The 13,952-nt window shown below is 42.4% G+C and overlaps 1 protein-coding gene across 1 annotated transcript in view; it reads right to left on the minus strand.

The window, feature by feature from the left end:
* Positions 1-13,952, minus strand: part of PDK2 (pyruvate dehydrogenase kinase 2) — an 85,279-nt gene that overhangs the window by 49,035 nt on the left and 22,292 nt on the right. The window contains exon 2 of the mRNA XM_086923966.1: positions 12,122-12,263. Coding sequence (XP_086780092.1) covers positions 12,122-12,263 — 142 coding nt within the window. The remainder of the gene's footprint in view (positions 1-12,121; positions 12,264-13,952) is intronic.

A 13,952-nucleotide genomic window follows, 5' to 3' on the forward strand; every position in this document is an offset into this window, starting at 1 on the left:
ATGAACTTTTTCAAGGTAATTGTCATATTCCTGACCCTAAAATGCTCAACCTACAAAACTCCAATGAGATTTATTTGCTTCTATGGGACAGGACCTAAAAACATTTTCACATACTTTCCAAAAGCTGATAATATAATATCACAAGTCAACATGTGAAAAATAATTTGCTGTGTTTTTACATTAGATAGAAATATCTCTAACAAAAAGGCAACATCTTGATATTAAATTTTTGTCAGCTTCTCAATTGCTTGATGGCATCTACAAGTAGGGTTAGAGATCTTCAATTGCTTTTGTTAGTCATAGTCATTAGAATGTTTTTCAAAAAGAACGAGCTATGTTTATAATCTTTCAAATTTATGGGGAGGCTGAGTTGGTCACCTGTGATTCACCAACTATTCAAGCTGTAAAATCATTGACATAAGATTGTGATCATTTAACTTTGTTCCACAAATAAACACATCTACATTTGCGGTGCACAGAAGAAACTATTTTTAATTTGCAGAGAAAGTAGGTATGATGTTGAAACAGAAAAAATCCTTAACATCACTTGTCTCACTTTTGCATTCATTCTTGTACTTCTGTGGTACAGTAATGTGTAGAAAAGTATGAGCTGATCTCCGGCTTCTCTCTAGATGCACAGCGGAGGGATATTTCTAAAGAAGGCTATTGCAGCTTCTCATGTTTTTGTAAAGGGTGCCCTCAGTCTTAATGTATTTTCTTTCCTGTATGTTCGTAACAATCAGCAAGATGGCTCACTGAAGTGAATGTTTAACATGTAGACACATGCAGTGTTTCTGAGGTTATGGAGTTGAAATCCTGATCAGCCAAACTCAGCCTCCAATATTCCATGGGTCAATATAGTGAATACTGCATATTGAGTAATAATAACATGTTACTTACAGCACTTAGAACTGGCAAAAATGTGTATTTTACTATTTAAAAGGTTCTTTCAGGTGGCCTTGATATCTGTTTACTTTCTATGTATTATTTAACAATCACTTAAGGACTCTTTTCGAAGTCTCTTCTTCTAAAGTAACTATTTCTTACTTATCACACCCTGCTGGACCCTTCTCAAAACGGTTTCAGGAGTGCCCACAGCATGGGGCTAGCACTTATTGCTTCATTGACTATATGAGAATGCAGGTGGATCAGGGAGGGTCGGCTGTCCTGGTCCTTTGGGACCTATCAGCAGCCTTGGACACTATCATGCCCTCACAAATTGTGAAACGGCTATAACGAATAGGGGTGGGGCCCAAGGAGGTAGAACTGCTTCACTACTTCCTTGTTGGGAGATGGCAGATAGTAAATTGTAGTCACTTTAGAGTTAAGGCCTTCAGCCTTCCAGGTGGGGTTCCGCAGAGCTCCTCTCTCAGCCCAAACCTTTTAACTCTTATGTCTCCCTTTGGCAGCCTTAGTGAGATCGTTTTGATTCCAGGTAGTATCATTTGCAGATGACACACAAATTATTGTGTTCTTCACTGATAAGTTCAAACTTTGCATGACTGGGAATTTTCCTTAAGCTTAATGCGGATAAGACAGAAGATATGGCCTTTGGATCCCAGCACTCAATCTGGTCAGAGCTCTGGTGGAAGGATTCATGTGGGTCCCTCCAAACTCCTGCTGAATCAGTAAAGGACTGAGGGGTTCTGTTCGATAACTCCCTCAACTTCAATCTGCTGGTAAATCGAACCACAAGCACCTGCTTTTATATAATTCGATCCCTCAGGAAGATCTTCCCTTTCATTACTGAGGAGCAACACACAACAGTGGCTATCGTGTTAATTACCTCGCGATTAGACTACTGAAATGCTATCTATTATGACATAAACAGCTATTCTCTGAACAAATTTCAGTTGGTGCGAAATGCGCAGCACAACTCATTCTTAACACCCGGAAATAGCTCTCTCTTAGAGAAGGCCTTCGAGAACTCCACTAACTTCCAGTCAAGAAGCGGGTGATTTTCAAAGCGTTTTGTACAGTTCACCTAGCTTTTCACAGCAACAGCTCACAGGCCATTAGATCTTCCTTTCGTCTGTATAAGCCAAGTAGGATTCGAAGATCAGCTTCAAGTATAGAAGTTACTGTGCCAAAATTCTGAAAGGCAAGAGGTGGCGAATGCTCCTTCTCAGTTGCAGCTGCCAAATTATGGAATACCTTGCCAAGCCACAATGCAAAAATCAACTCTTTTGCTTCTTTCCGAAAACACCTATAGGGGTGTGGAATTCCTATAGCCCGACATCCAAGCATATATTGTTTGGGTTCCAGAACAAGATTTGTCCTTGGGTCAGATAGGACAAACCCCCTGCAGCACAAACCCTTTGGCTGCCATATTACACTACATACAACATTATGGCCCAAGGAAGGGCATTGTCTGCAGTTACCATAATATTTGTGTCCATATGTTAATGCTGTTCAAACTTTTATTTATGGTTCATCAATATAAAGCCTTTATTATTAGGGTAGGCGCCCTAAGAAAATGTAAGTTCAGGCTGCACTACTGACAGTGGTCCAAGTATAACAAGCATTGGCATAGCCAATAGTTCTCGCTTTTGGGACCTTTTAAGTATTTAGTTATGCAGCACAATATCCTTGGTGCAACAACATCAACTGTTGCATGGCTAAACACTTAGAAGGTTCCAAAAGCGAGACCTATTCGCTATGCCAATGCTTGTTATTTTCTGTCGTCTGAAATGGGTTTTTTCCTGGACACCAATAATTTCATTCAACAAATCTTTGTAATAGGACATGAAAGAAAATGATAGGCTTTCTGAATAATCCTGGCTACCCAGGCAATGCATTACCTGAATGGAATGAATCCTGTAAAGTCAATTAAAGAAGCTGATGCTTGTAAAAGAATACAAGGAAGCTTCTAAAACCCGTTCCCTAAGCAATGCATTGACAGCTCAAACAACTGCCAAACCAGGAATTCCACATACCAAAGCGAAAATCCCTTATTTATTTTTTTAAGGATTTGGCATTAGAATGCCTGTTGCGTTTGTACAACCAAACCTTAAACTTAGAAAAGGAAGAAAAAAAAGAAGCAATCGAGATTGGAGCCCAGACCATATACAAATAACATTTAAAAGGTCTTAAGACCCCAAGAACAAATAAGCACACATTGGACCTCACTTGCAAAATAAGTACATTAAAGTTCAACAAATTAGGGGGTGAGGCCAGACACGAGATGCGGTACAACACTGCTGCCGAAGCTCTGCCCTTAGGACCTGATCCTTAAGTGATCCGAACAAGACAGGGCCTCTAATGCTCCTCAGAGTGACCCGAGAGTTGCCCCTGCAATCAGCAGGCTGAACATAACCTCCCTTGGTGTAAAGACGGCAAAACAAAAGAGCGGTCACAAGTGAATGGTAATGAGACGGTTTCTCTGGGACATCTAATAAGAGGACTGGACCCCATTGGTGATTTAGGGGCAGGGCCTACGGGGGGAGTGGGACTGAAAAACAGCTTGAAGACGGGAAGATGTGCGGGGTCCTGTCCGAGCGAGTGTGCAACATGCAGCACGGCTGGAGCTGCCCCTGTTCTGGCCAAGAGCTCGCAGGCCCCTGCAATGTACGCTGCGGTGGTCGAGTGAACAGGTGCGGAAGTGCCGAGCATGTCCCAGAAGCCGTCGTTGAGAGGTGAAATGGGGAGAGGCGTGGTGGTAGAGAATTTGAAAAAGGGATGCTCTGGCAGGGCAACTGAGGCTGTTTTATAAATTGGTGTAAAGGAAACTCTCTCTGGTTCCTGTGACAGCAAAATTATTAATTGGAGCACACATACCCCTTAAGCAGAGAAAACTCAAACGCTATGACCGAACTGTGAGCACAAGGAGATACCTGTACGGTGACCCTGGTGGCCCCGGTGAAAAGCGATCAGGAACTCAAAACTAGTCACAAGGCCTCAGAGGTAAAAGTTTCACTGTGAGTAAGTATACAGCTGTATTCACATAATGCAGGGTAAATGCGCCTCTTAACTGACTGCCACCCCCGGAAAGAAAGATGAAGCATAACATATTTACACCTGTGCAGTGGTATTTAGTAGTTCCAGCCCAATGGCTGCTGTGAGTTGTAGTTTGTTTCTTCAAATATTCTGTTTTGCCATTATTCCTACTGTTCTTTTCTGGCTGGAAAGAGATTAAGTAACAAGAAAGTGGCGGATAATAGGGGTCACTAGTCTTGATTTAAAATATTTATGGAACACATAAATTAAATTTATGTAAAGAAAATGTGTTATATATATATATATATATATATATATGTTCAGCAATGTTTCCAAAATCTATGTGGTCCATTTTGTGCACTATAAAAAAACATTCTCTAATATGCACAGGAGCAAAATCTGCCTGTTCCATTACCTGCTGTAGAAGCACAAAAATAGGGCAAACCCGACTTTCCCTGTTATGGCTGCAGTCCAAATGTTCTTCAGTACGGCCCCATACTTAAGAAACATTATTTGACTTTCCTCATTAAGTTGATAGATGGCGCTCCTAGCCAGCACGTGCCCTCATGGTCGGATGGCTTGCCTGTGGGATTCTTGTTTGCCTGGTGGTGTCATTAGCATCCAGACTTCCTCCTTATTCAGAGAGTTGAAAATTTAATTAGAGGGGCCTGCTGTCCTTCTAGCATGATTTGTGCGAATCTCGGCTGAAAGCTTGTGCCGAGTCGGTATTATCCTTTTGTAAAATGTGCAGTTTGAAATCCTAATGTGCATGTTGACCCTAAATAAACTCTGTGAGTGAAAATAATTTTAGGTTCAGGTCTGTAATTTTACACAAACCTGACTTTTGCTTGTCTTCATTTAAACGTACAATGTTCACTTTTGCCTGTTGCGTGCCCCCTCTTTTGGACTTATTATTCCTTCCAGTAACAAGGATGAGCCTGTTTATTCATTTATATTGAGAAGCCAGCGCATTTCGATCAGAAAATGTGTACGAAACAGCAATCTCGGCTCATAGGTCAAAAGTCTATTGGGGTGATTAACATAGACAGGAAAATTAAGGCATGAAACTTAAGCGTGGGTGTTATTTTAGAAGAAAATGGGACAGTGAAAAAGATGGATGATTATAGGACTCGGATTTACAACCAGCTGCTTTGGAAGAGAGCGAGTGAAGGAAGGAGAGCGAGGGGGGTGGGGACTGATGGCGAGAGAGGCAAAGACGGGGCGGGCAGTGCAAGGCTGAGAGCAGAGAGAGAGGGGGTGGAGGAGCATGGCTTAATGAGCCATTACAAAAGCCAGATGGCCTGTGCACGATCACGCGCGTGTGACCGCACGCTGGTGGCCGGCAAAAGGCTTTGGTAGCACTTTTAAAAGCCAGTTACTAAATGTTTTGCAGACCAGCGCATACGCGCTGGCTCTAGCGAGACCTAAAAATGTGTACATATGTTTGTAAAGTTTAACAATATGTGGCTACGTACAATGCTTCCAGGATGCTCTCTGATTGGATGCAAAACATGCATAGGCTTGAAAGCAAGATTGATGATTCTTTGCTTTCAAAATAAAATGTTCATTAAAAAAATGCAACTAGAAAATAAAGGTTTGCTAAACTACTTTGAAATTTTACGTACCATTTCTTTGAAACTTCTTTAACCAAATAGGTTGATGCATGTTAACATTTCTATAAAAAATATATTCGTAATGGAAAATCTGTGAAACCAGTTGCAACAAAATTATAGGAAACATGAAAATAAACCAGCATTGGCAAATCCTATAGGTATGACATTGGTGGTCAGCCTTTAGGTTGTCAATGCGTGTCTTGATTTGACATTGGTTTTGTAAAACGTTATTGTTGTGGAAGCTACCAGACCCTCATCATTATAACAAACATTTGCAAAAGCAAAAATATTCTTGGTCTCAAAAACCATACATTGCCACAGTAGTTACTGTCACTGAACAAAACTGCTTTGTGTGCCAGTATGCTCTTTGTGAAAGAGCAGAATGATGTCACTCACAGTGAAGTCAGCTGGTAGACACAGACATACAATTTTAATAAAAACAAAACACCAGACCTAAATAGGGGTCCAATTCTTAAAGAAAGTCACAAAAGTGAACCCATGGTATACGTCCTTATGGTAGTGCAGATTACCGCTCACATGAATTCACAAGATTATACAGAAGTGAGGCAGTAATCGTACTGTTAGAAAAATTTGTGAACTGCATTTTAGCAGTGGGAAATAATCATGTGTAGACTTACTCAAGTGAAAATCGGTTGCGCAAGACAAGTTCACTTTCCCACCAACCACTTTTTTCCCCAACCCTGAAAGAAGTTTTACTTCTGCTCTTGTCAGGAGTATATTTCTAAAATGTCTCTATATGGGAAAATATTAAAGACAAGCTGATGAAAACCCATAAAACATGCAAGTTAGTAGGTTAGCACAGACTCAAAAGGGCAATACGACCATGGGGAACTGCTGCTTAACGCACTCTTCAGCCCCAGTATAAAGATATATAGAATGTGGACAAATAAGGAAATTGAATCCTACTATGGTATGAGCTTTGGCATAATCAGAGAGGCTATTATCAGAGCTCTTACATAATGAGATGGCTGCCATAATATGTCGCCGGACTATACAGCACCAAAGGGACAAGTAGATTTTGTTACAGGACAAGTAGCCTTATGAAGCAACCTGCTCTATGGACAAGTAGATATTTTATTAGATTCGACACCCCTGCACTTAAAGACCAGGCTTTTTTCATCTTAGATCAGGTTCTCCTGAGTGGGTTTAGAAATTCTGGAACACAGTGTCTTGATACCTGCGGGATTAGAGCGCTATATAGGTTTATTTTTCATTTCATTTCATAAAACCAAGTTATTACCTATACTCACACTTTGGAACTTAGGCCATTTTTGCAACATGCTAAGCGTCCCTTTAACAAGTTGCTAACTGATATTTAATACTTGCTATGCATTTGTTTGCACTTATGCCAATTATCTCTGTATAATAGACCGGCCCTAGTCTCCAACCCTATAATTCCTCATCACTGCAGTGGTCCATTGTCATATTTTGGGCCTTAGCCATGCTACAGCAAAAAATTGCAAATTAACAAAAAAAAAGACTGATACAAACAGGCAAGCCCAAGACTATCCCTAGTGAAAACATGCTAATATATGCTGCTTTGCGGTGCACTTCTTCCTATGCATATACTCTGGCTAGCTTGGCTTTTATTCAGTCATTCACATTGCATAAATGGAAGATCCCCATGCAAATCTATGTCACATGAGCACGGTCTGGCACTCAGCTGAGCTTAAATGTGGTATATCAGGCAATGTGGGGCAGACACAGAACTGGAAGAATATACTATACAATCCGAACGGCTGATATACCTTAATCAGAAACAAGTAAGATTACATATGGACACCATTGTATAACCAGGGGTGCTTGACATCACATCATATTGTGCCAGCCTGCCGTCAAGCTAAGCCAGAGCTATAAAAACTACAACATGCGTTTTATTAAAAAGTTTCCAAGGACATGCTCCTCTATGGTCACGCATTAGGACAAACTGCTGTGAGAGGCATGAGGCAACTCAACAAAGCAATCAAAAGAGAAAGGCACATAGGGGGTCATTATGATGGCGGATTTCCCGCATACTCCGGGCCGGCGGAAGCCACCACCGGCCCGGAGGATGCGGGAAATCCGCCGAGGAGGCTTGAAAGACCCACCGCCAAATTAGGATGGCTGGTGGGTCTCACAATCTGTCCTTCGCTTTTCCGCCGCGGTCGGAAGGCGACCACGGCGGAAAAGCACTAACATGGCTGGCGGTGTCTATCAGACACCGCCAGCCATATTAGGATGTAGGGAAAGTAATGCTTTTCCGCTGCGGCTTTTCTGCCGTGGAAAAGCATACGGACATTCACTTTGGGGGCCCGTTGCGGGCCCCCTGGGTGAAGGTTGCGTGGGGGGTGCACATGGGGGGTACCTATGGTACCCCCCTGCCTTTGCGTGCACGAAGCGGCAGGCACCGCGCGGTGCCTGCCGCTTTGTGCATGCAAATGCACTGCTTTCATTTTTTAAATTGCGGCGGGTGCTGCTTCAAGCAGCACCAGCCGCAATGTAAAACATACAGGATGTGACCGCCAGGGTGGCGGTCACATCCTAATTGCCATGGAGGGACCGCTGCTGCCCATGCGGACGGTCCCTCCTACTCAGGGGTGGCGGACGGACGCAAGTCCGTCCGCCATCCTAATCGGCCCCATAATCTTGATAGCAGTTAATTTACAGGGCACAGTGGGTTTCAAAGCAGGATCTCAAGGCATAGTATCAACATTTAATTCAATACAAAGACTCTCCAGGAGCACTGGAATATTTTACTCCCACATCTAACACTGCGGACAACAAAGTCTTAGCATTAGCCTATCTTCAGCTGCGAGGGAGTATAAAAACCTTATACAGAAGGAGCTGACCGGAATTCTGTGATTCCTTACGGTGAGAAATGGTATACTAATAGCATGATGTAGAAATTGTATACTAATAACATGATGAATAACAGAAATGTGACTAAAGATAACCCTACAAGGGATTTGAGAGAATGGTCTCAGGCTTCATCATGACAATTGTAGAAGCCTCAAAACGTAGGTAAACATCTTTTGATACCTATTTTCAACAAAAGGATTCAGAGCCAAGGACAGCATCAGCCAGGTAAAGAACTATCATCCTCATCACCGCCTGCCCTTTGTGTGACTGGGAGGTCTGTGAAGCATAGATGAAATGGGGCAGAGAATAATACTTCATGACGGGTGGACCTATGTCACTCTAAATTTGATGGCCACTGGATTGGTTTTCGGTCGAGGACTGAAGTAACATGATTGCTGGGCTGTTACAGACCTTTAAGTCATCAGCTATTTATTCAGTTCTCCGTTGAAGACGCCCAAGTACCACTGTATTATTAACAACTGATAACCCAGAGACAAACTTTGGCAAACCACTATGTGCCTGCATGACTTCAATATATAAACAAGGAAAATTGGCTAAAACTTAATAGAGGGAAAACAGAAGTCCTTATGTCCGCCTATTGTGAAAGTAGCCCAGCCTAATCTTTATCCCTGTTCTTTAGTTGCACCATCTCTCTCAAGAAGACGGTCCACCTTGACAACACTCCATCTAAAGATGCTCATATTAATACTGGTACCAGTAACGTCTGATACCACATCCTGTACCTTTTCAAGGTAATCAAATTTACTCCTCCATCCTTACAGTCCTCCTTCAATACAGCTGTTATAGACAATAGTCTAGGATGCCCTTTTAATGAGTGTAACCAAGGAGCCCTTAAGAGAGCACAGATTGCAAAAGTTTGTCTGGCAGAAGGGTACTAGAGAAAAGACCATTTCCCCACAGCATTGAAAGCTCCACATTGGCTCTCACGACAGGGAAGGATTTGCTTCCTATGCCTTTACATTATCCTCGATTGCAAACAGAGCTAGTCTATCTCCCTTACGCACAACTAAAAGCATTCACACAAACGCACCCATATCCACACCACTAGGACAGCAGTCCAGAGTACACTGCCACTGTAAGCGTCCCAGTGTTAGACCCACGATGCCTTCCTGTGCTTCCATATCACAACTAAAAAATCACATCAACAAACAAAATTCTGCAAATTCTTCTAGAACTTGAACATCCTATTATAAGTTCAATGAGGAGTGTTCCTTTGAATGGTGAGGTCATTTATAGTGTGCCTCGGACTATATGCCTGGGAATTAACATTTTCCAGGACAAGCTGCACAACATCCTCATCATGAGGTACCAGATGTATAAAAGGTAGTTTGTGTTAGCAAAGAGTTCGAATCAGAGAATCACACGGTTTGTGAGTGCAATAGAGATGTTTCCTGTGTACAAAAGACCCATTAGGAGTTCGATTTTTTTCCTGACTTATGCAACCTTTTTCGAATTGTAAAAAGGAAGTAGGTGTGAAAGAGGCATTCCTGTACGACTCATTTCGAAAAAGGGATATGTATCATTGATTTATGAGCACAAGTACAGTCGAAAAATCAATGATTAGTAACTGACCTCAGAGCTGGGGTGGTAATTGAATCTCCATGGCATAGCGTTCCACAGCAGCTTTCCCTTTAGGAGTCTTATTGCTGGCCTCGTGGGGAGCAGGCATTACTAAAGAGGAGAACTGCCGACTCCCCCTCATGACTTGGTAAACGTTTCTTGTTTTTTAAAGCAGCATCTGTGTTTACTGCACACAGCCAGCTTTTAAGAAAAATATTTCCAGTTAAAAAATGTAAACGAAGGTACGTAGTAGTCCTTTTTATCCATTCATTTTTTGAGCCAATCATAGTGGGTCGCAAATTGCATCCTGCTCAATTAATATTCATTAGGCAGGTCTATTTGCGACCCCATATACATGGGCAATTTGTATACGTGGCAAAAAGACCAGACTCAGGCAGGAGACTCACACTTTTTAAAGCCAAAAAGTGGTTTCTTTTAGTAGTCCGCCCATAAATTTGCCCGTTTCAATGTCAACCAAAGGGGTAAATAAATTGCCTCGATTTTTTCAGATCCAGCTCCCGCGTTCCTGTTACAAAATGTTGCCATGGGTGGATTTGCGCTGCAACCTATTAATTCAAAGGTGGCATCACATACTGCATCCCAGGCTGGGTTCCAACTCACAACCAGTCGATGCAGAAAATGCAAATCCCCGGTTTGCAAATATATGATTCAAAGTTCCTATAATATCCAAAAAATAAAGGAAGGTATTATCTTAATTTAAAAAAAACACCACGGTAAAAAAAGGTACGTAATGAACTACTCTACCAAGAAGAGAAACTAAAGAGAATAAAGTATAGAAATATACTACATGGCGTCCATGTTCTATTGCTCATTTATTTGCTCGTTGGCGGTATCCTTACGCAGCTATGAGAAACACAAATGTGAGGGGGTCGGTACATTATCGTGTTTCCAGTTCACTTGCTGCCGGCTCGTTCCATTACCCTCTGTGACGGCCGCGTGGCGCTGCTGCACGTACACCCCTGCACGTGCACCACCAGAAAGCTAGACGAACTTCCACGTGACCAGAAAATGGGGGAAAGGTCACTAGCTGCTGGGCATGCGCAAGCCAGAAAGTAGGGGAAAGGTGAATACCGTAAAATAATAATAATAAGATACTGTGTAGACCAACGCGTGTAAATGCGGCACGTTGCGCCAAGTTCCGTCTCTCCGGACCAAGGTTTCTATGGGAACAGATCCCATCGAGGCCAGCGGAAAGGAAATGAACCCTTTTTGAAAAAGTAAAAATAGCACATTGTATCTTTTCCTCTTCTGCTCGCTTCATTGTTTTTATTGAGTGATATCGCTGGATCTTTGTGGCCGCCCTGCAGCACATTAAAGTAATGTTATATAAAAATTTCAATGGGCAGATTAATTTTGCATTTGTACAACATGCTAATTCTGCAGTTGGTTCCAAACTCTGCAGTGAGACTCCGCTTTTCAACCCTACATTACAAGGTCAAGAACATGAGCACCTTTGATTCTTGCTGGTTACAGCGACGAAAAGCTATACGCATAGAATGTGAATTAAGCATATATTTACAAAAATACGTAAAGGTTTCAGGTGTTAGAAAACGCTGCTCCTAACTTTATTGACTCTTCAATAAGCATAGTTTTCATTGCAGCGGATTCTTTTATTTTATAACAAAATTAGTCAAGCTTCAACATGATCTTCCGACCATTTTTAGAATTTAGCAATTTGTGGAATAAAAAGCACTTAATTTTGAGAGACAGAAGGGGAAAAAGAGGAAGGCGGTAGAAGGAGGGGAATGAGAGTGGGTGTGTTTTCATCAAATAAGTGGCATCAATGATGTTGGTAAAGGCGAACATGTAATGTATTCCCTGGCGGTTGGTGGTTCTGCTGTGGACTGATCACCCATCAATTAGGACAGAAGTGTGCCCAGATGCCTACCTGGTACCAGCTTACTTCCATTTAGAGCTGGTTGCATAACCAGGTTCTACGGAAAGTGTGGAGAGTGAATGAGGTGCCCACCAAAAGCTGTGTTATTGCCTTCATGATACTGGGTAAATGATCCATCCCACTGGGTTGAACCGGAAGGATCAGTGAGGTGGACAGCAGCCTGGAAGGTGCAGAATAGATTAAAAGGTACAGATTTAGTAGATTTAGCTCTTACCAGCTCTGCACGAGTTGAACGGAAGGGGTTCCCAACAGTCGATCTGGTAGCAAGTTAATCTCTTTCATGATGTTGGCGAGGCGCACTGGCAGCTCCTGGCGCAGGAAGGCAAAGGAGGTCTTTTCACAGGCATTGCTAGATCCTGGAGTGGAGCAGAAGGACACATCAGCTTTGTAATGTTTCCATTATTTCTCATGCCTTTCACTGACCCACCATATAATTCCTACAATACACCCTTCTTGTCCAAAAACTTCACTCTTCTGCACACTTCTTTCTCATACCTGCACTTCAGTCCGATACACTGCTCCAATCTGTTTAATACACTGCACCCATCCCCTGCCGATCATCTCTGTCCCACACCCATCACCTCTCTGGCCAGATACCCAACACCCCTTTGTTCAATTAACTGTCCAATATACTGCACCACTGCCACCTACATACACTGCACCATGGTCTCCTAAACCACAACCCCCCGCTACATACTAAAAATCTCTCTGACTACACACCGCACTTTTGCAGTTCCATCGCCAATTCCCTGCACCTTTCTCACACTGCAGTCCTATTCACTGTGCCACAACTATAACTAAATGCCATAAATACACACCAATAAACAATCAGCTCTACAGCAAATCATCATCCAGCCATGTCATTAAAAGACTAGAACCCAGCCTTGCTACACTGCAGGCCACTCCTTACTGCTAAACTATTGGAAAACTGATTTTCTTCTCATATTTCATAGGCACGGAAACAAAATAGCTTTGATGGATGAACTGAAAGTGGATGGATTCACTCCCTCGCTCTCAACTTCAGCAAAAATATTGGGGTTCATGCTTGATTCCACTCAGACTCTTATTCCTCACATGAACAAAATAGCCAATTATCAACTACACTCCCTCAAAAAGACCAAACTCTTTCTTCTGCACACTAAAAATCTGCAAGCCATCTCGTATCTAAGCTTTGGCAAATACAACCTTGCTGGTGGTCCCTCAAGCTGCACTTGCTTCCATCAACGTAGTCCTACAGTGAAGCGCCAGCCTTATGCCATCCACAAGAATATGAGACCACATCTCACCCTTTCGCAAGGAGCAGCACAGACTCCTCATCAAAGAAAGGATTAAATCCACGATCCGGTGTTTAACTTATAAAAACCATCCATTCACGCTATCATGCTTACCTCACATCTAGTCAACAATGTGGATGATCAACAACATCTCAAGAACAAAATTCTGCACATCTAGAATAACTAAAACTCGAGGCCTCTTGAGCATTGAACCACATTTTCATGTGAGCCACCACCACCCACTGAAACACTCCTTCTGAAGACGTAAGAACTAAGGGCCAGATGTAGGTGGCCATTTACCGGCCGGTAACGGCCGATTTCGGCCGTTACCGACCGGTAAATGCAAATTGAGATGTAGGGCCCTGTATTTTACAGAATCGGTAAATTTACCGATCTGTAAATACCGAATTTTACCGATTCGGTAAAAGGGAACATCTGGATTCCCTACATACCAACCCCTCACATTTACCGAATCTTAATTACCGAATCGGTAACATTCGGTAATTTTCGGTAATTAAGATTCGGTAAATGTTACTTACCTACATCTGGCCCTAAATCCATGATCTGGTACATGAAATAACGAAAACTCACTCTTCCGTATATACCGGATTCCCTTCAACAGGGTCCACGTATTGCTCCTCTATGACCTGGTCATTTAGAGTATCACTTTCAAAATTACATACCACTCACTGTATGTTAATACAACAATCACAAGAATTTTTTAGCACATACCATGCCACACAGGAAGGATTTCACTACTGGCAGAGGGTA

This window comes from Lissotriton vulgaris, chromosome 5 (assembly GCF_964263255.1).
Source record: "Lissotriton vulgaris chromosome 5, aLisVul1.2, whole genome shotgun sequence".
NCBI classification, from domain to species: Eukaryota; Metazoa; Chordata; class Amphibia; order Caudata; family Salamandridae; genus Lissotriton; species Lissotriton vulgaris.